This window comes from Colias eurytheme, chromosome 7, assembly GCF_061535395.1.
Source record: "Colias eurytheme isolate Ceu_HAF_F1 chromosome 7, ilColEury1 Martin Lab GWU primary, whole genome shotgun sequence".
In the NCBI taxonomy this organism is placed as follows: Eukaryota; Metazoa; Arthropoda; class Insecta; order Lepidoptera; family Pieridae; genus Colias; species Colias eurytheme.
This window is the reverse complement of record NC_142986.1, coordinates 10166762-10193094: the sequence shown is the minus strand read 5'-3', so window position 1 is coordinate 10193094 and position 26333 is coordinate 10166762. Positions and strand designations below refer to the sequence as shown.

At 32.7% G+C, this 26333-nt stretch overlaps 1 protein-coding gene across 1 annotated transcript in view; it reads left to right on the top strand.

Moving 5' to 3' along the window:
• LOC149907303 (dopamine D2-like receptor) overlaps positions 1-22618 on the top strand; it is a 60638-nt gene extending 38020 nt beyond the window's left edge. The window contains exons 2-8 of the mRNA XM_090103776.1: positions 1322-1431; positions 5254-5506; positions 16435-16619; positions 17060-17155; positions 17823-17972; positions 20756-20934; positions 21944-22618. Of these exons, the coding sequence (XP_089959902.1) occupies positions 1322-1431; positions 5254-5506; positions 16435-16619; positions 17060-17155; positions 17823-17972; positions 20756-20934; positions 21944-22155 (1185 nt within the window). The 3' untranslated portion in view covers positions 22156-22618. The remainder of the gene's footprint in view (positions 1-1321; positions 1432-5253; positions 5507-16434; positions 16620-17059; positions 17156-17822; positions 17973-20755; positions 20935-21943) is intronic.
• Positions 22619-26333: the final 3715 nt, after the last annotated feature.

Genomic DNA, 26333 nt, shown 5'->3' with positions numbered 1-26333 from the left:
TATCACAGCTTTGTGAGTTTCAAAGCCGTTGAATAGATTCCTGTCCAATGTTTTTCCAATTCTATACAAAATCGCTTTAAAGCTCTGTAAGGATATTTGACTTCTATTTTTATTGCTAATGGAGATTCTAAAATGTATAGAGCATATTATTCAGTAAACTTTAATTATTATTTTTAACAAAAAAATAAATTGCTCCCAAATGGTGAGAACTGGACAATATTCATGGGACCAATCAGAAGGTCTCAAATAACAAAATGATCATCAAAATCGGTTTACCCAGTTGAAAGTTCTGAGGTAACAAACCTCAAATACACAGTTGACTTATGAACCTCCTCATTTTTTTGAAGTCGGGTAAAAATGCGAAAATAAATAATTTTCTTGCTATTTAATCCTGGCTAGTCCACTCACTAACTTCAATGTCCTTAGGGACTCCAACGACTAAATGAATTAAAACCTTATATATTTTTGTAACCCTACATGACATTGTTGGACATAGAAACATGGGGATGAGCTCAAAGATTAGTTAGGTAAATGCCTCGAAAGTATAATGTTAATAGCAAAATTAGTGAAGTTAAAGAAAATTTTAAAATATTCGGCCAATGAATGTAGCTAAACAATTATTTTATATTGTGTTTAGTTATCATAAATGTAAAACCATAAAAGAAATAGGAATTGGTTGTTAATAAAACCTTAATAAACGTTTTTCAACAACTACAATCTCAAGAACTACTGGTCCAAATTAAAAAAATTCTTTCAGTGTTAGATAGCCCATTTATCGAGGAAGGCTAAAGGCCTCACGCTATATATCATCACGTTAAGACCAACAGGAGTGGAGCACTGCGGGTAAAACCGCAGGGCACAGCTAGTATTGTGTATATGAAGATGAGAATCCATGGAGGGTTGTCGCGTAAGAACATCAGGACAGTTCTAAGGCATATTATTATGATATATGTAGTTACATACTATGTAAAATTAAATTGTAATATTGACATTATTTTAAAAGAGCAACTATGCAGTTTCTTGCTGGTTCTTCTCCATAGATACTGCTTTTCGAATGAGTTTGAGTTTTAAGTATGTCCTGTTTATTTATGGTTCAAATAGATGTATGTGTATGAACCATTCAATTATAATTAAGCTATTGCATAGCTCTTATATCGCGGGCCTTGAGCGCGGGGATCGAATCGAGAAATTCCGTAACGAAAAATCCTCACGCTCCCCACTCCGACGGGCGCGGAGGTGTGGCTTGAAGGCATGCTATGCAATAGCTTTACCGCGGCAGTCCCCGAGTGCCACACGTCTTTTTATTTTCGTCTGTTTACAGGCAAACGGAGTATGGGGTCTGCCAGCTGTGGTGTGCGACTGCTACATCGCGATGGATGTCACGTGCTCAACGTCCAGTATATTCAACCTCGTCGCCATTTCAGTTGACAGGTATGGCTTATTTATTTATTTTTATTTCAGATTATAGATCCATATTTTAATAGTGAAATCGTTATAACTATGTTAATATACGAACTGCTTACCCCGGCATTACCCGGTCAAATAAACCCTATGTTATTTCTAACAATGGCTTTAATTATGTACAGTTTTCTGCTAAGAATATTTATGATCGGATCAGTACGTCTGTAAAAGATAGTATATAGGTAATATAAAGTACAACATTGAATTTGATATTTTTGGTTTCATGGCATTCAAATGCTTCATAAATATAAAGAATAGAAAAAATTCTATCACGAGGCGCGACTCGAACCCGCATCATTTCACACCAATCTGGGGCGGATGCTTGACCAACTCAGCCAGTCGTGACCCGCCGGAGCGATCGAATTTTTCATATTTTATTCTTTCAATTTTATGTGTCTAAGGAAAGTTACGTTAAAGGATGCGGGTTCGAGTCCCGCCTCGTGATCGTATTTTTTCTATTCTTTATAAATTTATATACAACTGTATTTTTATAATATAAGTAAAGAAAAGCTTTCCGCTTCGCTAGCATGCATTTCGAATGATATTCGTTTTATGAAAAACTTCTGCCTTTTTCGTTCTTATGAGGAATTAACAGAAAAAAACGTAAGATAGACCCAACAGCTCAAATTATCTATAGCATTGGTACATAATATGTACATATGTATATAATAATCCTCTAAAAGGTCCTGAGAGACCCCATGCCTAAAACGTGTTTTGCAAAGATAATATTGTATGTTGCTTAAACCTCAACATAGGTACCTATATAAATATATTTTTAATCGGTTCAGCAGTTTATGTGTCAGGTAAATAGGGAGCGTTGCTTTCTCTATCGCATATAATAAAAGTAAAGTAGGTATCTGTCTGTACTTCATTAAATATAATATGTTCTTGCTTTACCCTGTAAATCAAGTTATGCCTGGATTGGGCCTTAGTTGTATTTTAACTTATGTAATAGACTTATAGTTAACTTTTTATTAGCTAAGATTACAAATCGTGACAAAACTCTTTTTTATTCTGTTTATTTCCCTTTAGTTGTTTCGTTTCTAAATTAAAAAACCGTCGTATAACAAATTAATTTCAGACTTTTCCAAGAAAGTTAAAACAATAAACAGACTTAATTGGTTTCCTATGTTTAATTTATTCATGAAAACAATATCTAAAAAGGACATTGCATTATTAAAAAATAAAAGAAAAAGCATAAAATGGGAAGCGTCATAGCGTAGCTTTAAATGAATTTTCCCCAACCGCTTTCTGGCGGGTTTTTAAGGACCGACATAATATATAGTGGAAAACTGCCAACTAAAAAGTAATAAAACTTTCGTGTTTTATTATTATGCAAATTTGTAAAACTAATCTATACTTTAATATAATACATATTAAAAAACTGAAGAGTTTGTTTGTTTGTTTGAACGCGCTAATCTCGGGAACTACTGGTCCGATTTGAAAAATTATTCCGGTGTTGAATAGCCCGTTTATCGTGGAAGGCTATAGGCTATATTATATATTATATCAGCACGCTAAGACCAACAGGACCGGAGCAATGCAGGTGAAACCGCGGGGCACAGCTAGTAGATTATAAACTTTAATATTTTTATGAAAGATGCTTTCCGCCCGTGGCTTCGCCCGAGCAAAACAAGAGAAAATATTTTATTGTCAGTTTATGAAAAATGTTTTTAATTCGTAGTCATGTTCTAAAAACTCTCAAAGGCTAATTAAAAACAAACACGGTGCATCTTCAGGAAAACAATGGACTCTACGCAGATATATTTCTAAAGCTACTTTTAAAAAGAGGCATTTTTTATACGGATGAACAATAATTGGTTTTGGAGCAAAACAGCTTAAAAATTAATTAAAACTATGGTTGGTATGGCTTACATACGGATTCACTCCGAAAAATTGCTATGACATTCGCAGGTTTTTACTGATGAAATATTCAAAACCGTTTCAATAGTTTCAAAGATTTCCTTGAAACACATTCAAAAATTCAGAACTTTTATAACATGGTTTAGCTTATATGGGTGTGTAGGTGTCTTTTCTAGGTCTCAATTGACTAAACTGCTCACTTATAAACGATACACTTAAGCTAAATAGCCTGATCTATACCAATAAAATTATAGGTTGTGTTAGTTACTCTACTCGTAGGAAACGGCTTGACCGATTTTAATCACATATTATATGGTATATTCCATAGGTTGTTAAAAATTGTAAAAAAATGTAAACTCAATCAGTAACTGGTATAACGTTTGCTTTGTCAGCTACAAAACTTAATATAAATGAAAATAACAATGAAAAATGTATTTTCTTTCTTTCTTCTTTCTTTCTTTCAAAAATACATTGAACCTTTCTAGATAATTCTATTAGGCTTTCCAGTATCATTAGTCGATCTATTTCCTAATTGTTCGTATAAATTGCAACGTTTCACGAAGATAACATTTTTCTTAATTGCGTGTAATTAAATTCTTCGCTAACCTCTCGGTATTTATCTTGATAATTGAATAAACTTAATGAAATACAGTCCAGTGATTTTAAAGCCGTTTTAAGGTAAAGTTATTGGACATTTATATACTTTTGTTAATGAAGGATGAAACAGATATTATAACTAGATAATATTGTAATACAAGTACAATAAAATAGAATAGAAATGAGGTGATAGCAAATGTCTTGTTGTTGATTTGGAAATTATACATTCCTTGAATTTTTGTCTTCAAGATTTTTTTTTATTTTTATAAGCAATTAAAAAAATTAAATTATTAAAATTACATTTACCAAAAGACTGACTAAACATAAATATAACAAAGAAATTTATAGTAAGAACGAATACCTTGAATCTGGTATTTTTTATTTACTTACATTTTTTAAACTTTATTTAATCTTTTTTTACTAACGGCCTCATTGCTTTGATTTTGCATTTTAAAATATTTTTCGTATTTTGTCTCTTCTTATTAATAAATTATGAACTATTTACGAGGGTGACTTCATAAACATTATGGCCATATCCACAAGAGACGGTTACAAAGCCTTCAGGGAGCACGATTAATCGTGGAACAGCAACATAAATTTTCCAAATTTGCATAAAATAATTTACATCATATGCCTAACCTTTGTTTCATGGAGAATACCGTATGAAAATCTCGGTTTTAGTTCTTCAAATCCTAAGTCGTTGTTCCGCTCCTCGTATCGCGATGGTAATTTAAAAGTATTTTCTCTTAACCAGTTACTAGGAAATTGTTATCTAGCCTTGCCTCTGAGCTTTCACTGAACAGCAAATTCATTCTTCTTGTATTATTTACAGCTTCAATCAAAACGAATGTCTAATTATAGTAAGCAGACATCATTTTTTTACGACACGATTTAATAATAAGAGATTAATTTTACTCATCGCACAAGCTTCTTTCAAAAGAACCCTTTTAGAATTAGAAAAAAAATAAAGAAAAATTCATTTAATTAAATTGATCACGATTGAAGTCTCTACCCTCGCCATCTCGCCGTAATATCTCATAGTCTTATAGTAGAAAGAATTTGATGCTGACGAATAATTGCAACTCGCCGCAATCGAATTTCTTCTTCTCTTTCAATTTTGATAGATCCAATCATCATCTCATCCATTTTTGAAGTTAAACTTCTTTATGCGCGTTGAGAGTAAAATTTCATGGTTGCGTCATATCAATACCCCCGGGTCATGGAGTAAGGCGACGATTTCGGTATCTTTGAATCTTGCCAAAGAAGTTTCACTTCTGACACGTGAACTCGGCACAAACGCTCTTTTTTTATATTATACTTTTTCTTTTGCAGGTACATAGCCGTCACACAGCCAATAAAGTACGCGAAACACAAAAGCAACCTTCGCGTCTGGGTCATGATCGGAGTGGCCTGGCTAGTGTCCGCTGCGATAGGCTCCCCCGTGGTCCTGGGGCTTAACAACACGCCAGACCGCAGTCCACACCAATGCCTGTTTAATAGCACAGACTATGTCATCTTCTCCTCTCTCGGATCCTTCTATATACCGTGTATCATCATGATGTTCCTGTACTATAGGATTTTTAAGGTATGTCCATTGTTCAGTTAATGTTTTTTTGTCAATTTAGTGATAGCAGGTTTTTACTTACATGGGGTAACTGCAGTAGGTGCAAAAAAAACAAGTTAAAATAAAATATTTAGTTTTAATTGATATTTGCTACCTAATACAATATACTACCTAATCATATATATTTCTACTAAGTTGTTTGCAATCCTTTTAACGTATCCAGATTCGAAGCAATCTCTGCAAAACTTCCAAAATAACTATTCACATAAGAATAACTTATCGCCTAACGATATACTTTTACGGCTGTTCATATAAAATTTTATTACCCGATTTTATGTTCATAATTTTCACAACACTGTCATATTACTTCGCGATTTAATAACATTTTATTAAGTTTGTAGAACAGATATTATGAAGTTTCGCTCTTCCGTGTTCATTGTAAAGTACAAAATATTATTGAAAATATGTGTTTTAAAGCTTCGCGAATGGATTGTTATTACAAAGAATAAAGATGTTTAAATAAAGTTTGATCCATCGCTGGATGAACAAAATTGAATATGTATGTCGAGCTAGTTCACATGATAAACAATATTCTCGAAGATATTCTGTTCTGTTAGAAGTAGAGGCAGGTGTTGATGTTTTTATAAAAGTAACTATACCACTCACTTAACAGAATTTTTCTTTTGAATTTTACTTAGTTACGTAAAAATTATCCTTCCTGAATACATATCTACAGTATGTTCGACTGAAAACGGAAAAAGCTTTTAAAAAGAAGAGCTTTGAAATGAAATTTCGAAGCCAAAATTATTAATACCTATCTATTTTCGTTTTCTAAAGAAAATGTATTTGTATGTATGGCACAGAATTCTTTCCATAGCTCTACTTGACTCTATTTTTTCTTGACATTTATATTTTTGATGTATTATTTTTTAAAACCTTTTCATGACCAAGAAATAAAGCTTCATTGTCAGTTACAGAAATGTATTGTATGGTTTAGATATCCCATTTTGAATAATATTAATATAGTTTTTATGTTGTTTATTCTGTAACAAGAGTTGTCAAAGAAACATTCATGTTAATACAAAGGAAGTTAGAATTGTCAAACTTTGATACTTTCCGGCCATTTGTGGCCAGGGCTGTGAAAAGTTACTTTTAATGAAATCGTATCCTAGTGGCAACCCTATTAACCTATTATTCTACTTCCTGCTAATAAAATAAGAATTTGTAATATGAAAATGTGTATAATATAAATAGACTAGCGGTCCGCCCCGGCTTCGCCCGTGGTACATATTTCGCAATAAAAAGTGGCCTATGTCCTTTCTCGGGTATCAAAATATCTCTATACCAAATTTCATGCAAATTGGTTCAGTAGTTAAGGCGTGATTGAGTAACAGACAGACAGACAGAGTTACTTTCGGTAAATAATAATGTCAAATCTTTTTTATGGTACGAGAGCTATTAACGTTTTAAAAAAAGTCATTTTAGTATAGTTGGGTTTTTGATATACTGTTTCTCTTGCTATTTCGGTTAGAGTCCGCGCTGTCTGGCTGGCGGTAGTGGTTGCGTTTATTAGTGCGCACAGGAAAATATCCGTAATTTAAAGTCATTTATTAACGCGTAATTTTTAATCTTTTACCTTTAGATAGATCCATCAGACATAAATTTGTTATTGCAAGACGTTTTTTTCGTTGTTAAATAGGTGCCATACGCAATTTTTTATTTCAAAATCATTAAAATGTCATCGAAATAAGTGAAATTACATCAATGAAAATTAAGCTCTCCGTGCGATTATAGCTTTTTTGAAAATTAAGCCTCCGTGCGATTAGAGCTTTTTGTGAAAATTAAGCTCTCCATGCGATTAGAGCTTTTTGTGAAAATTAAGCTCTCCGTGCGATTAGAGCTTTTGTGAAAATTACTCTCCGTGCGATTAGAGCTTTTTGTGAAAATTAAGCTCTCCGTGCGATTAAGAGCTTTTTTGTGAAAATTTAGCTTTCCGTGCGAATAGAGCTTTTTGTGAAAATTAAGCTCTCCATACGATTAGAGCTTTTTGTGAAAATTAAGCTCTCCGTGCGATTAGAGCTTTTTGTGGAAATTAAGCTTTCCGTGCGATTAGAGCTTAATGAGAAAAATTAAGCTCTCCGTGCGATGAGAGTTTTTTGTGAAAATATAGCTCCGTGCGATTAGAGTTTTTTTGTGAAAATTAAGCTTTCCGTGCGAATAGAGCTTTTTGTGAAAATTAAGCTCTCCATGGGATTAGAGCTCTATGTGGAAATTAAGCTCTCCGTGCGATTAGAGCTTTTTGTGAAAATTAAGCTTTCCGTGCGATATGAGCTTTTTGTGAAAATTAAGCTCTCCATGCGATTAGAGCTTTTTGTGAAAATTAAGCTCTCCGTGCGATTAGAGCTTTTTGTGAAAATTAAGCTCCGTACGATTAGAGCCTTTAGTGAAAATTCAGCTCTCCATGCGATTAGTTTTTAGTGAATATTAAGCTTTCCGTGCGATTAGAGCTTTTTATGAAAATTAAGCTCTCCGTGTGATTAGAGCTTCTTGTGAAAATTAAGCTCTCTGTGTGATTAGAGCTTCTTGTGAAAATTAAGCTCTCCATGCGATTAGAGCTTTTTTGTGAAAATTAAGCTTTCCGTGCGAATAGAGCTTTTTGTGAATATAAAGCTTTCCGTGCGATTAGAGCTTTTTATGAAAATTAAGCTCTCCATGCGATTAGAGCTTTTTGTGAAAATTAAGCTCTCCGTGCGATTAGAGCTTTTTGTGAAAATTAAGCTTTCAGTGCGATTAGAGCTTTTTGCGAAAATTAAGCTCCGTGCGATTAGAGCTTTTTGTGAAAATTATGCTTTCCGTGCAATTAAAGCTTTTTGTGAAAATTAAGCTCTCCGTGCGATGAGAGTTTTTTGTGAAAATTAAGCTCTCCGTGCGATTAGAGCTTTTTTGTGAAAATTTAGCTTTCCGTGCGATTAGAGCCTTTAATGAAAATTAAGCTCTCCATGCGATTTTATGCGGTTATCAATTCGGCCGGTATATTTTTTTTTTATGTATGTACACCGATTACTCCGAGGTTTCTGAACCGATTTACGTGATTCTTTTTTTGTTCGATGCGGGATGGTGTCGATTTGGTCACATAATTTTTTTTTTTTCGGATAGGCCCAGTAGTTTTTATTTTATGAGCATTTTTGTCTGTACTCGATGACTAAGTTGATATGTAGCAAGTAACTTTGATTCACTTCCCGGTAACCGATTGAGCTGAAATTTTGAATACGTGTGTAAATTTGATAGCGATGAAACATTATCATGACATGAAGCTGATTTGATGATGGAATCGGAAGGTGGCCATAGGAACTCAGTAATATATTGACTCAACTTTATCGAGTTTGGGCTCGTTTGATTCGTGTTGAAAAATACACTAAAAAGTATTTAATAAAAATAACTGCGTTAAAAACAACCGACTTCAAAAACGGAAAAGTAAGAAATAAAAAAGATTTGATATTATTAACTACTACATAATATTATTGTACATATTTCGGAATAAAATGTGGCCTATGTCCTTTCTCGGGTATCAAAATATCTCTATACCAAATTTCATGCAAATTGGTTCAGTAGTTAAGGCGTGATTGAGTAACAGACAGACAGACAGAGTTACTTTCGAATTTATAATATTAGTATGGATATAAGATTCTTAATTATTTTTGGTTTTATTAAAGCTTTTTACTCGTCAATTGCAGTGCTATATTTGTATGTGTATTTGTATCTATACTAATTTTATAAAGCTGAAGAGTTTGTTTGTTTGAACGCGCTAATCTCAGGAACTACTGGTCCGATTTGAAAATTTCTTTCGGTATAAGATAGCCCATTTATCGAGGAAATTAAACAAGAAAATTCTGTGCGGATAGTCTACTCAGGAATATGTTAAATTGAAATATTAATATAAATTATTTCTTCATAATAAAAGATAACCTAACTTTAACGATACTTTTTATCTAAGTATATACATTATTAAATTTAAATATCTAAGTTTTTAAACTATATACAGGCAGTGGTTAGGGAGCCAGGTGCAAATTTGGTTAACTATTTCCTCTCAAGAGATAATTCGTCAGACGCATGAGAGTATAGTATTATAAAGCCTCGTGAACGTCAGCTGGCGCTCGGTTGGGGGGGTGAGCGGTTGTAGCCTCCCACGCACATAGGAAAAAAAATACATTCATTCATTCATTTCCTCTCAGCTAAAAATTTGTCAAATTGTAGCTAACCCAATATCTCAACGAAAAAAAATATTCAGCTGGTTACAACATGGTGTATTATACGTCAGCTGGTGTCTCGAACATGAAAGTTAAATTTAAAGAAAAATTTATTTTCCGTTATTTCCTCTCAAACAAAAATTTACCTGATGATAGCTTATATGTAACTGTGGATAAATATATATGTCAGCTGGCTGTATCTTGGTGGAAAAACCGTCAGCTGATACGGGAGGCTACAACCGCTCTTCCCCCCAACCGAGCTCCAGCTGACGTTCACGAGGCTTCATAATACTATACTTTGATGCATTTTACTAATTACCGCTTGAGAGGAACTTGGTCATAAAATCTGCTGCTGGCTCCCGGACCACAGCCCTAGTTATCAGCTCGCAGAGAATAGCAGATAATATAAGGCCCTCGCACAATAAGATGGCAATAAGCCCTTTGAGGAGTGTTTCATGATTTGTGCTTGTCATGTGCACTTCCGTTATTCTTCCCGTTCCTTTGCTGTATGACCCACTTTCTGCTATACAGGGTGTTCTAAAAATAACAAAGCCAATTTTTCGGTGACAAGGGAAAACGTTGACGGTAAAGGGAATACCTAATATTCTAGAATTTGAAATTCTGCCGCCTATTTTGGCGTTATTACTTCAGGCTGCTGCTTGCACTCGTGGTTTTAGATTTACGATCTCAAAGCATCGAAGTTTCTTATATTGGACGTTGATTTTACACGTGTAGAATAGTTCTTACTTGTGGAAGGTGTATTGCGAATCGCTCTAGAGCTGTTTGTGATCGTGTTTTGCCAATTTCAAAGTTTTATTTCCAATACAGAGTATTTTTCCAGGAACATAGCTGTGATTTGCGCTATTGTTATGACGAAATCTGTACCCAAGTTAAATAAATTCGACGTTTAGACATTCCAATATAAGGCGTTTTTCTTTTTACATAGGACTTTAATATAAAAGTAATAATAGCTTTTTGGCAATAATATATTCAAACTATATTATTAGACGATGGTCCAAACATGTAGTTTTCAAGACCATATTTGATATTCCTATAAACGCATTTGAGTACATAGAAAAGTATTTAAAAAAATGTGTGCGAGTACTAGTGTACACACGTAAGAAGTGAAACTTCTTTATGACCTTATTTTTCAAAAAATAATTTACTATTTGCAATTTTACGGAAATACGTCGAATCAAGATGGCGCGTAACGGAAAAATGTAACGATAAAATGTTACACTAAATTTTTTTCCAAAATTAGAACACCATGTATAAGGGATCGATTAATATTCCTTGTGCGTTTTTTCCGTTCCGCCAAAATAATATATTATTGGAAGTATGCTTGATCCGGAATTCGTCCCATTTTCAATGTAAAGATTCTCAATTTTCTTAATTTGGACTCTTTGAATATTTTCCTTGCCTTTATTGATATTATTTTCATTCTTTATACACGGAAAAGGTGTTTTTCTGCTTAAATATACCTACACAAGAAGCTACTTCGTCCGTGTTGTATGAAATAACGTGAATAATTAATATTAAATTTTAAATAATTGTGCATTGAGATATACATATGGAGACGACACCGCCTACATCACTTATGTTCCGCTCAACATAAGCCATATGGCTTAACTGCACGCTCATTTTTTATTTGTTTTAAAGTGAAACGCATCAAATATGCCTTCGTGTGTGTTACGATATTGCACAAATAATACGGAAAAGTGACTAACATAACTTTTCATCGGTAAGTACCTAACTAGATAATAATTTTTAAAACTTAGTTAGAGCAAAAAAATGGCGCACAGATTTTGTTCGTGTCTCCTCCATACGTAGTAATATTATCTCAATGTAATTATGCACAATAATTAAACTTAAGTGTGTAGGTAACATTTTATAGAAAAAAAAATATGATTCGTTCGTATTTTATAACGTTGTGAATTTAATTTAATTAATTTCGTGAACACAACAGTAGTTTGAGGTAAATTTTTAAATGTTAATTAAAAATTGCTTGATGGACCATAAAATAAATTAAAGCAAGAGTTAACATTTCGATTATTTCTTTTTTACTGCATATCTCACCAGAGGTACGGATAGTGATAGAAAATTATTGCTTTTATAAACAAATAGATAAAACCGAATCTATCGCGTATCAAAACTTAACTGAAAGCTCCAAAAAATCTATTAGGAAAAAGTAAATAGTGTGCAGGATCAGTGAAAAAGAGTGAATAAAACAAAACAGGTGTTTTGGATTTTCCTGTCCACTTAAATCGTAGCGATACATAGAAATTTAAATATGTTTTCTTCGGCTAATACCTATTTGAAATGACTGAACTGATTTTTATTAGAATTTTGCGAGCAGCTAATGCTGAAACAAGCAATTAAGCTAAGTAATAACATAAAATCACGGGCAATCATAATCATAAATCTTAATAATAATTACGATATTGTGTGCCATAATGGGATACTTTAATTAACAATAATTACTATCACTACATAGTATAAAACAACTTCTACACTTACTTCTTCTACCCTATGTCCCTATGTATGCTTAAATCTTTAAAACTACTGTTGAAATAATTGTATATTGAAACACAACTTGTGGATCCTGATAAATTATCTTTATTTTTATAATACTTTATTACAAACTACATTGTGCGCACACGACATTACACCACGAACCACAGAGACAGGAGGAGGGCAAAGACAATTGCAGTTTACAGCAATACCATACAGACTATACAATAACCAAAATACAGATTATAATATTTGCCTATTACAACAACTAACTACGCAACGGATTTTTTTATGAATACCTAGAGTAATTCAAAAGGAAGTTTTTAATATATATCTATAATTTATTAAGTTTTAGACAAAGGGGGCGAAGCCGCGGGCGGAAAGCTAGTTATATATCTGTACTAATATTATAAAGCTGAAGAGTTTGTTTAATTGTTTGTTTTAACGCGCTAATCTCAGGAACTGCTGGTCTTATTTGAAAAATTCTTTCAGTGCTAGGATAGCCCATTGATCGAGGAAGGCTATAGGCTATATATCATCTCGCTAAGACCAACAGGAGCGGAGAAATGCGGGTGAAACCGCTAATAATATTTAAAACTATAGTCAAATAACGCCAATTTTAATACAATACCTTATGTTTAATTTATACAAAGCCTTACTTAACATTACAAGCACTCACATTGAAATTCACACTATAGAGACTTACCATTAATTATTCAGAATTACAAACCTTACATACATAATTCAGTACAGACCCAGGACCTCTAAAACATAAGGGTTTAGGACGAAATCTTTACTTATGATTTAATAATTAGATCAGGTGGAATAAGGGTTATAATTACAGTTCTATCACAGTATTACAATATTATGTTCTATCGTATATACTTGCTTTATATTATACCATTGAAATAAATCTCAATAATTAAGTGTTGCATATGTATCTAGTAATTATAGAGACCCTTTCCTAGACATATATATTTGAAGTAAAACTTCTTTAGGCGCGACTAGGGAGTAACTCAGATTTTTTTTCTGACGGAAGTAACGCTATGTAGTTTCCGCCATTTAAAAATAATAATTCTGATTGGTTGTAAGTATATGTCATATACTACACGCTTCTTGACTTATACGCCAGCTAGTGGCAAATATCATAATCAATTAGGATAGGATTATTTATTTTCAAATTTTCAAACGGATCAATTGTGAATAGCAAAGTGAATGAAAAATTCAACAGTTTTAAAAACATTATTTTAAATTGCAAAATTTTTTGAAAATCTCTAAATATACTTGTTTATTTATTAGTTACTTTTAAAATAAGTAAATTAAAAATAAATTTTCTGACAATTGCGACATTTTATAATATTCAATAACAAGGTTATAGGTATTGACATGTGCCTTAGATCATTAAGTAATGGATAACACACGCAGGCGTTTCCCCTTTTGCCGAGGTATAAGATTATTCGAATTGAAAAATCTTATGCTTTCATAAAAACTACTTGCGTAATCGATTACGAACACTCTGCGTATTCGTAAAACATCGAAAGGACGTCTGCGAGTGCTCCGCTAAAAATGCCGTTTTGCACTGTCAAGTCTTGCAGAAGCAATTCAAACATGTCGAATATTAAAAAAGATGGAATAACCTTTCATTTGTGTATATTTTTTTATTTTTTTAACGTACATTTCTAATTAAATGCAATTTCTAATAATCGTCGATGTATCGTTTAGCGATATGATCAAGACAAATAATCGAGTCATGTGTGTACTCGATCATTGATGCGGCCTCACGAGACTATCATGGAAAGAAAATATACAAATTTAATCTTTATGAACTAAGAGATAAAGTTGAATTTAGAACGCGATATTGAACCGCACTCCCCACGAGACTATAAAGTGATGTAGCGAGACTATCTTGAAGAGAAAATATACAAATTTAATCTTTATGAACTAAGCGATAAAGTTGAATTTAGAACGCGATATTGAACCGCACTCCCCACGAGACTATAAAGTGATGTAGCGAGACTATCTTGAAGAGAAATTCAAATTTAATCTTTATGAACTTAGTGATAGAGTTGAATTTAAAAACTCGTCGCTTAAAAGGTCGTAAATTTTTACGACTTTCTTAGTGACGGACTGCTTTTAACTTGAACGTCGATAAAAAAATATTTTTCTAAGTATAATTTGAAATGAGATGAGAATTAATCTTTATTATATTAAAATTTTACACAACTGCATAAAAAGAAGTATAATGTTTATTTTGTAAGTCTTGTATATATTTATTAAAATTTACGCTCGGTTACTTTTAACTGGCAGAACATTTTAATGGTACGGAAGTCGGAACCCTTCGTGCGCGAGTCCGACTCGCATTTAGCCGTTTTTTTGTAATGTTAATCTTGTAACCTTTCTATTATGTAATCTATACTAATATTATAAAGCTGAAGAGTTTGTTTGTTTGTTTGTTTGAACGCGCTATTCTCGGGAACTACTGGTCCGATTTGAAAAATTCTTTCGGTGTTAGATAGCCCATTTATCGAGGAAGGTATATATCATCACGCTACGACCAACAGGAGTGGAGCCACGGGGGTGAAACCGCGCGGAGCAGCTACTTTGTTTATATGTATGTACGAATATTGCGTATATTTCAGATTTACAAAAAATCCTGCTTTAAGGCTAAGGTGGATTGAATGCTGTGGGAGAAAATCAGAATGGACACCTCGGTACAGAAATAATAAAAATTTCTGGACCGATATTTATTTTATTGAATATAATATGTGATGTGTTGAATAAATACATATTCAAATACAAATAAAATGGCGTTTTATTGTTTTTTCGTATGCATATAATAATGATGAAAACGTTACAAATGACCTGTGTAGTATTTTTTATGAATATAATATTAATGTTATTTCTAATTTCAACAAAATTATTATTTTTGTAATATCGATATGGTTACATCCCTTTAGAGCGATTGTATTATTACGTATATGTATAGAGATTTTTCTGTGTAATCGATGTATGTGTGCAAAAACATGCTAGTCTGTCCATTTTGTAATAGTTTGAGTTTGTAAAGACACAAATTATTTTTGTGAATGTGTGATTGTGTTTCAAAGTGTGAGTTACCCTCCCCGCACCAAAACCGGCAGAAAGTTTAGTTAGAACATTTGCCAGCGTGCTCCATCCATTACTTAATGATCTAAGACATGTGCGTTTTACTTCAATCGCGCGTAAAGGTTACACGCACACACTTTTTTTTATTATGAGGTAATATTTAAACTAAAAATTATCGTTATTGTAGTAGCATATAAATTCAATTTTTGTTTAGCAAAAGGCAGCTTGTAAGAATTTGGGCTTTTAAATAAGCTACTAAATAAAACTAAATTAAATGCAATAAAGTTAATATTACATTTTAATCTTCTTATATATAAAAATGAATCGCAAAATGTGTTGGTAAGCGCATAACTCGAGAACGGCTGAACCGATTTCGATAATTCTTTTTTTATTATGTTCCTTGAAGTACGAGGATGGTTTTTATGTAGAGAAAACGTAAATATTATGTACCACGGGCGAAGCCGGGGCGGACCGCTAGTTATCCATAAATTGGACTTGGGAACTAGGCCCGTTTGTCACGACATTTTCATATCGTGAGCAATAAATTGTAATATTATAATATCTCCGTGTTCGTTTTATAATATTTGGAATATGAGCTTAATAGAGCGCTATATTTCTTAGGTCTAGTCAATTCAGGCTTATTTTACTAACCACCCGCGGTTTGCTTAACACGAGACTGAATATTTAATGAAACTTCGAAAAGTTTGGGTCGCACTTAACCATTTAATGATCTGAATATTAAAGGAATTTTACCAGGAATTCGTAAAGCAGAATACAATATGAAATATTTAAAGAAAAAAAAAGTTGATTGCCAATAAAATTGAAAACAACATTGTTTTTAATTTTTATATAGCGCGTAGAGCACACTGCGCGAAATTGAATGCAGTTTAAATCGATACTAATTTTGCAAATTTCTTACATTTTCCTCCATTTGGAACATGCCTTTAGACATTTAAAATCGTCTAGTGCGATGAGGGAGCTTAGCTATTATTAGCCTAAGGTCCCTCATCCCACTAGACGATTTTGCAGTTATCTTCTTTTTAAGATATTAATAACATAGATAGTTTTCAAATCATCTCTCGCTTCCAGGCGATCCGGCAGCGCGCGAAAAAGCAGCGCACAGCCAAGACATCATCCACCATAAGTTCTGCAATATCCTCTGGGCCAGCAGCGGTGATCATAGAGAATGTTGCGCAGACGCACCGGTACGATGTGACGTTGGAAGACAGACCGACAAACACAGCCTCTGGGAGTAATGATGATGATGATGACAAGTGAGTATTGTATTTATGTAACGTACTAGCTTTTCGCCCGCGGCTTCACCCGCGTATAGTTAAAGGAAAACCCACTTTTATATAAGATTGTAAATCAAATATTTGAGAGTAACAGAACATATACCTAATTAATAGGTGATCACAGTTACACTTAATTTTAAGTGAAATGTATTTGTATGAATTTTCATCAAGCTCTAGTTGTTGTTTTTCTATAACATCAGAATTGTAGCCATGTTTATGGAATAAAATGTTTGAATTTGAAATTTGAATTTACTAGTTGAAACGAATTTGCAATTTTTGTGTTTTTTATTCTCCGGAACGCCTTCTTAAATGCTACGGGAAAAATTAATAGCGTCTATTTAAACTTGAAAGGAGGTTTTCTCATGATTTACGTGAGAAAATAATATAACGATATTAAATAATGATGTATTATTTCGCAGTTATGACAAATCAGAGATGGGAGTATACCCAGATGATTTGGCGCACACCAGATCAGCGCGGTTCATGCTGGCTGCTGTAGTGGAGGAGACAGGCCTGTAAGTCAGAAAGAAGCATTATTATAATAAAATAATAATGTTATAAACAGGCAATATTACATATTTTGATCATGTATGTGTTGGTTAATTGGTTAATTAAAGGCTTAAAACTGCTAAACTGATTTCTTATTAAAGAATTTTATGTTACTTCTGTTTTAATAAGTTTTTATTATTATAAAGGCAAGCGGAGCAGTACTTATTAAAATTGTAGCGACGACAAGCCAATTTACGAGTTACCGAATTTCAAGTGTAGTACCTACTAAGAAAGTTCACACCATAGGTTCACACGGTAACTCGTATATAAACAGTTTGTGCGTTATGCATAGACAGTAACGGGCTTGTCGGGACGCGGGTTGGTCGCATAGGTTGAATATTAATTACATACGAATAAATGTATGTAGTTAAGAACATATAACCTTTGCGTAGTTATTCATCTTTTATTACACCCGCACATAACAAGCCCCTACAAAATTATTATCAGGTCAAATTGATTAGAAAAAGTACATAAGCGTTAATTACAAACCGATTCCACAAATTATTCATTAGGAGACTTTAATTAAAACTTATTTCTAGCCAAGCTTACAATTAAAACTTGTATTATTTCTGTACATTCGCTATTTTTATTCAATTATGCACCATAATATCTTAATAACCTATAAATTTCCAGAATAATGGCGAACCTAGCGTCCCCGATTCCAATGGTGGATCCGAACACCAATAACGACTCTGGTTACGTGCCTTCCAACATGGACGTGGACAGAGAGCACTCCCCCCCTCCCTCCCCCGGGAAACGGGAGGAGAGGAAACCGGAGTTGAAGTGAGTCGCATGTTACTGGATGTGAAATATTGCCTCATTTATTAAATATGTTTGTGATTTTGGTGTATGTTTTGTTTCATTAATCATTTTTCCTTCAGTGCTTCGTTCATAACAATCTTAATTAAAACTAGCCTAACGGTGCATTAACATCAAACTAGCGAATGCTCATTCTAACCCCAATATGTCAAATTCTGCATTCCAAAAGATTCTATCCAATGTTCTAATACTAAACAAACACTGAATACGAGTATTCGTTTGCACTAAAAGATCACGAAGAATGCTCTTGCTCTAGCTCTAAGCTCTATATTAAATTTAATTCTGTGTTAAATTATTCGGATAATATCATCAGTAAGCATTGGATTTGTAAATTAAGCTGTAGTAATAAATGTATGTAGGTAATAGGTAATTGTAATACTAACACTAGGATAAGATTTTACTAACACTTTATGGGCTATGTGGCCTGAATTAAATAAATTTTATTTATTTATTATTTATTTATTTATATTCGTTTGATGTAAATGCACCGTAGGTAACTGATCCAATGAATTTCGTTAAATTAAAGAGTATTTTATTTACACAAAAAAGTTATTAATTTATAGGTAATAAAGCATCATTACTCATTAAATAGACTTAATTTGGAAAAAAATTACGTAACTAAGTTGATTTTGGACGCGGTATCGTTCACGGGTGAAACCGCGCGTGATTTTATTATGTATGTAGGTATACAGATACATAATAAAACATATTATATGATCTAACATCTTAATCTTAATACTATTATAAAGGCGAAAGTTTGTAAGGATTTATGGATGTATAAATGTATGGATGTATGGATGTATGGATGTTTGTTACTCTTTCACGTAAAAACTACTGAACCGATTACAATGAAATTTAGCACACATATAGAGGGTAACTTGGATTAACACATAGGATAGGTTTTATCCCGGAAATCCCACGGGAACGGGAACTATGCGGGTTTTCCTTTGAAAACGCGGGCGAAGCCGCGGGCGGAAATCTAGTACTATTATAAAGGCGAAAGATTGTAAGGATTTATGGATGTATGGATGTATGGATGTATGGATGTATGGATGTTTGTTACTCTTTCACGTAAAAACTACTGAACCGATTACAATGAAATTTAGCACACATATAGAGGGTAACTTGGATTAACACATAGGATAGGTTTTATCCCGGAAATCCCACGGGAACGGGAACTATGCGGGTTTTCCTTTGAAAACGCGGGCGAAGCCGCGGGCGGAAATCTAGTTGTTCATAGTTTTCCTGCAAAATCAAAGCGCCATTAGAACGAAAATTTAAAATTGAAATCATCCCGAATTCCCGCCAATGAAGCGGTCGAATCACAACGCAATCGTAATTCCTTTCAACGCAAAAAGTACCATTTCCTTTAGCATGAAGAATGATCCGCCATCTGGTGGCCACTTATGGAATAATGTCTCCTAATTGTGTACAGTCGTGACAGAAATACATATTTATTTAACAGATTAATAAAGAATTATAATGCTTTTTGTATTTATCTGTCTGACGCTACCTATTAAGAAAAATAATAATGCTCTTTGTTTTTATACTGTTGTGGCCTGAGTTACTTAGGTATTTATGGTTGGTGAACGTAGAAATATAATAAAACAACGAGCAGATAATGATATTATTGTTGTAATGGAGTTCTATATAGTCCTTTATTGTTATTAGTTTGATGCATAATTCTTGCATATTCTTTCTGCTTATTGCACTAAATGATTTTAGTTTGATAGATGTGAGCTTTAGGAGAGACAATACAAATTATAAATAAATAAATATTTCAGGACAATTTTCACACACGGCACGATCTGATCCCACACTAAGCTGATAAACATACATAATACATATTATATTATTTTAAATAAATACTTATATAAATAATTAACACCCAGACACAGAGCAAACATATTCTATGTTCATCACACAAATATTTGCCCCGGGTGGGAATCGAACCCACGACCTCTGGCTTGTCAATACAAATGATAAAATATATGATATGTATTTATGTACAAAGATGTCAGATAATAACTTTTCTTCTAGTATATTATCATTTGACCCTCAACATACGAAAATATTGTTGTGATTAAGATTAGTTCAAAGCTTTGATTAATTTAGGACTCATCTCCCAAAAGGATCTAACTGTCTAGACATCTTTATCTGTACTTAGATACATCCTAACTTATTTAGTATTCACAAGATATCGTTTGTAAATTGTTGCTTCTGTTTTTTATTAACATCAATACAATGAAACTGAATAATAAAAAACAGACAACGAAATAATGTAATATTCTTCACTCGATTGTACATGTAAAAATTAAACCGCCTTTGTTAATTTTGTACAGTCGAGAGAACAAATGCGTTTCGAATGTAATTATTATGCAAAATATTATACTATTGTTGAATATTTGCATTTTGCATGACAATAACAATATGTCATTTTATCCACATTTGCTATCGGTTTATCATTTGTGAAAACACAGTTAAACAATGACACGTATACCTTTGGTAACTTGGTATAAAATTACGTGTTATATTACAAGATATATTCGAAATATATATACTTAATAAATAATAAGTTTCCATTACCTCACTAAAATTGCTCATAAAATTTTTACCTCGGGTGCACAGGCATTCTAAAAAATAATCATTTTCAAAATCTGTCATCAATAACATAAAACACTCGTACAAAGAATTTATTTTCAACTTCTTCTTCTAACGCTTTATTAACTGTCCAAAAACTTGTTCAGGAAAAAGCTCAGCCGCTTAAGCAACAGTTCGCTCATCACCACACCCCGGAGACGGTTCAGGTCAGCAGCATCAGCGGCCAGGTTCACGATATTCAGGGCAAATAGAGCGGGGAAGATGAGAGCCAAGTCGTTCGCTAAGAAGGAGAAGAAGGCAACCCAGACATTGGCCATTGTTTTGGGTGAGTTGGTGATTATGATTCACTTAATCTATTATAGATTTTAAAGGTAAGATGACAGCTACATCCTAATTTTTAGTCGTTTTGTACTAGCCTTAAACGCTAAATAGAGTCTTGGACCTTATTTCAACAACTAAATAATGTTACAGTAACTAACAGAGCAGATATACGTTCAAAAATATCAAAGACCGACCGATTGATTTAAAAAAATTACAAAGATATTTTTTAGTAGGTGAAATTCTTCTACTATTTTCATAAACTTTGTCGACGACTTCGACGATTGACACTGACATATTTTCTTGCTGTTTCTCTAATTCTGTGCGAATTATTTTAGATTTAAAGATTAGATTAGATTTTATTTCTATTCCTGTAAAGAAAGTAGAAACAGGATACCCGCGAAAACTCATTTAACACGGGCAAACCCTTCAGTATTTTCAGATTAACAATATAATGGATAAACCTTTAAACCCCTTTCACACTATCGGATTACTTAAAAAATAAGTGTAAAATAAATTAACACGACCCTTTGGCTGGTCAGTGAAATTGGATCTTTAGACCTTTTCGGAACAACTATCCGCTTCGTAACTTAACACATACTATGTTGGTTGTTACAACAAATCGATGTTACAAGCTTTTGTGTAAAATAATTTAGAAAAGATTAAAGCTTTAATTAAACAACGTGGATAGACGTTAGGCAAGGGGTTAAAATTGCTAAATCATCGAGATATGAATGGACGGCGCGTAAAAAAAGCATTTTAACGTAGACATAATCTAAGCTTTGGTATTTTGCAAATTCACTTAAAGTAGTTAAAATACAGTTTATGTAATTAAAATTAATTAAAAGTACCTAATTAGCCCTAGAATATTTAAAATTAGATTATTCTCGGTTTAACCGTAAATCATTAAATACCCTTGAAGATATTTTCTATCTTATGAAATTGCACTTATGGTGTTGACAGGAATTTTTGTTTTTTAACCTAACAATAGAATTATTCAGTAACATTTATTCCAGGTGTATTCCTTTTCTGCTGGGCGCCATTCTTCACATGCTCAGTACTGGATGCCCTCTGCACCAAATTCGGGCTGAACTGTTCTCCAGGAGTCACAGTGTTCATCCTCACCACTTGGCTCGGTTACATCAACTCCTTTCTCAATCCTGTGATCTATACTATCTTTAACCCGGAGTTTAGAAAGGCGTTTAGAAAGATACTGTGGTGTTCTTAAGTTATGAGTTATGACTGTTTATAAGTTCAACTTCGACTGTCCTGTTTTGTTGTTATATTATTTGGTTTAACATGACGTTGGGTTTAATTATTCTCCCGTTCTTTTTTTATGGATATTTTCGTTGAATTATTAATATCGGCTATGCAATGTTCGTAAAGATTTTGCAGGAACGATTTACATTTTATAATTGTCTCCAGTATAAGACAGGTCAGGATTGTGGTGTGTTAGAAAAAAGTTCTTCCTTTCCTATTTAAACCAAAGATACTGTACGGGTATTAGTTTTTAGTGTAATATTTGTACTATATTTTATACGTAATAATTAGCGTTGTGTTTTGTGTGTAGCACCTTTGCCTTACAGATAATAATGCACACATGAAAAACTCTTAATTAAGATGTAGATTTTTCTGAATGACTGTACCGAAAGATTTATTTTACGATTGAAAAGAGTTTTGTAAATAAGAATATTAAGAGAATATTATAAATATTAAGAGGGTTTGATTTCAAGTTTTGTTTATTAAATTTGAGGTATTTAAAAAAACCTGATGAAATAAAGACGTACCTACTAAATATGAAAGTCAGTTATTATACTTATAATAGTTATATTACCTACGTTTACAAATATATTTGACGATATGTTACAGTTGATTCTTTGTCGAAATAAATTAATCGATACCACATAATGTAAAAGTTATACAATAATAATATATTATGTATGTACCTAGCTATGTATTGGATATTATGTGTTACATAATTTTTTTGTTTCGTAACTTGAGCATCGAATTTGCACAAACCTTTACAAAAACTACGATGTTATACACCCTGTGTAAATATGTAAAAATCTCCTAAATTTAAGTATTTGGTGTACTAGAAATGTATTTGTCTATTATAGTTTAATAAATATCGCTTAATACCCGGTTGTGACACTTTCTACTGAAGCAATAATTATTGTTTATCTGTGTATTGACGTCATAGCATTAGGTTATCTATGGTACTCTATGGTTTCCAAAAAGTTCCTATTTCAAATTTGCAACATCAAAAAACTAAATAAAACTTTCATTTTTAATCTGTTTGTTGTTTCTAAATTTGAAATTTTCCGCTTTCTTGGATTTATTCTAAATTACTTACTCTGAATGACTACACCCAATTTAAGCAATGACCTTAGTACTTCATCCCTTCCGTTACGCAATTTCCTTCGTACGAAAATAAGGCGAAAAATTCCTTATTGCTGTGTTGTGTAATTTACGAAAGATATATTTTAATAATGTATGTAAGATTGATTAAATTATTTACGATTTGTAGTAACATTTCTTAAAATAATACAAGGTTACTGTGTGTATGAAATCAAGTAAATGTGTTGTAAAAACTGTATATATCTGTAAATATTCTTGGTGTTGAAGTAAATGGATGTGCAAGTTTATTTTGTGTTTTATTTTATGCATAATTTGATAGGAAACCTTCACAACAACTACAGATTTCTTTCCTGTTATCGCAGATCACATAAGTGTGGAAGCAATTTGTTTTAAAACGATTTCAGTCTAGAAAAACAAATCCATTGATGAAATTTAAAGTACAAAAAGGTTTTTAATATTGATATGAGACTAATTTATACATACCATAAAATACCTAACGACAGACGGTCTCATAAGTAGGGACTGTATACCTACTATGTATTAACTATTGTATGGTAGGGACTAAATACCTTTAGTATTCTTAGCTTTCTAACACATAAGAAACCACATTATATTTTTATCCCGAAAATCACACGGGAGCGGGGACTATACATACAGGTTTTCCTTTCACTACAAGAGCGAAGCTACGAGCGAAGAGCTAGTCCTAATAAGTCCATCTGGATGTGATAGTTATATCTGAAAAATGAAAATGAAAATGAATGAAAATGAAAAATTATTTATTTCAGCAAAAACACAGTATGTAACAAAACAAAATTTAACAACATCATATTTTGCTGTCACTTATTATACAATATACTTATTGACTGTAGCTCCCACACTAAGAGAACTTGTGTCGTGGGAGCTGGTACGATTATAAAGAATGGATTTGCTCGTGGTACCGTAATTGTTGATTAAAAAGATTTAAAATAACTAATTTAAATATAAGATATGAATTGAGTACAACTAATGAACTAAATTTAAAAAATAAATCTTCTTCTTATATATAAAAATGAATCGCAAAATGTGTTGGTAAGCGCATAACTCGAGAACGGCTGAACCGATTTCGATAATTCTTTTTTTATTATATTCCTTGAAGTACGAGGATGGTTCTTATGTAGAGAAAACGTAAATATGTACCACGGGCGAAGCCGGGGCGGACCGCTAGTGTTATAATAAACCTGAATAACTTCCTTAACCCTGTCTATACAATATAGCAGATATCATGAATATAAATCTGATTATTTATTGCTAAATGTTGTCAAGTAGGCGTATTATTATAAATATTATATGTAATCACAATATATTATATTATGTAGATAATTACAAGAATAGATAAAAATGTATTACTTCTAAGCTAATTTAATTACATTCTTGTTCATGTTCACATTGACAAATATGCTGATAACAAAAGACTGGTAAAGTCCGGAGTCCCATAGAATATTCCTGAAGACAACAAAAACAGAATCGCCTTTTACCTAGGTAGGTAACTATATTATAGTACCTACGAAAAAATTGAGAGACCAATAAATATACAGGGTGTCCCAAAAAGTAGTGATATACTGAAGCTGGGAGGTAGAGGACTTAGAGGGCTATCCGAATCACCCCCATGTGTGTTATGCGATTTTTCGTATTTTCGGAGTTATTACATTTTTTTCAATTTTTCATCTATCGCTGAGTACGATGAGATTTTTATTTATGGTGACGTGAATTATTGCGCTAGATGCTTGTTTTTTTTTTTTGTGTGCTAAGCTGAAAGATAGGCCAATTCAGTATGGTAACATTTACTATCGTTAGATCTTCGAATGGAATAAAAAAAAGAATTAAATGCCAAGAAAGAAAAAATTATCCAGTATGTTCATAACTTCAAAGGCCCATAAAAAAATGAAATCACATAAAAAAGGTTTTCCATTTGGCTTTTAAAAACTTGCTCTATCAATCAGGTAGCTACCCTAAAAATTTCATTTTATTATTCTGAAGGCTTCAATCGAAAAATTGAAATCTAAATGTGGTAAGTGGAAAATTTTTATTAACATGATGATCATTAAAACCAATAAATAGGTGTTAAATTACCAGAATTTTTCTAAAATAGCCCCGCTGTTGCTCAATGCAAGTGCGACATCACAGTAAAAAGTTGTCTTTTTAATGTCTGAATGTTCTTTTATCATTTTTAATGGTTTCTTCTGCTACTATGAATTTCCGGGTTATTTCGTCCAAATTGTGGCAGTCTCTCGTCTTTGTAGTATCCCCACGGAAAAAATTCAATAGGGTTTATGTCCGAAGACCATGGAGGCCAGGCTAAAGGGCAAAAATACCCTGAAAGATGGATTGGTCGTTGCAGCCTGCGCATGCGCCGGTGATGCCTGCTTTAAAGCCTGGCCTCCACGGTCCATCGACCTAAACCCCATTGATTTGTTTTAATGGGGATACTTAAAAGACCTCGGCTTCTTGAGAGAATGCCACAATTTGGACGAAATAACCCGGAAATTCATAGTAGCAGAAGAAACCATTAAAAATGATAAAAAAGCATTCAGACATTTAAAAGACAACTTTTTACGGTGATGTCGCACTTGCATTGAGCAACAGCGGGGCTATTTAAAAAAAAATCTGGTATTAAACACCTATTTATTGGTTTTAATGATCATCATGTTAATAAAAATTTTGCACTTACCACATTTAGATTTCAATTTTTCGATTGAAGCCTTCAGAATAATAAAATGAAATTTTTAGGGTAGCTACCTGATCGATAGAGCAAGTTTTTAAAAGCCAAATGGAAAACCTTTTTCATGTGATTTCATTTTTTTATGGGCCCTTGAAGTTATGAACATACTGGGTAATTTTATCTTTCTTGGGATTTAATTCTTTTTTTTATTCCATTCGAAGATCTAACGATAGTAAATGTTACCATACTGAATTGGCCTATCTTTCAGCTTAGCACACAAAAAAAATCAAGCATCTAGCGCAATAATTCACGTCACAATAAATAAAAATCTCATCGTACTCAGCGATAGA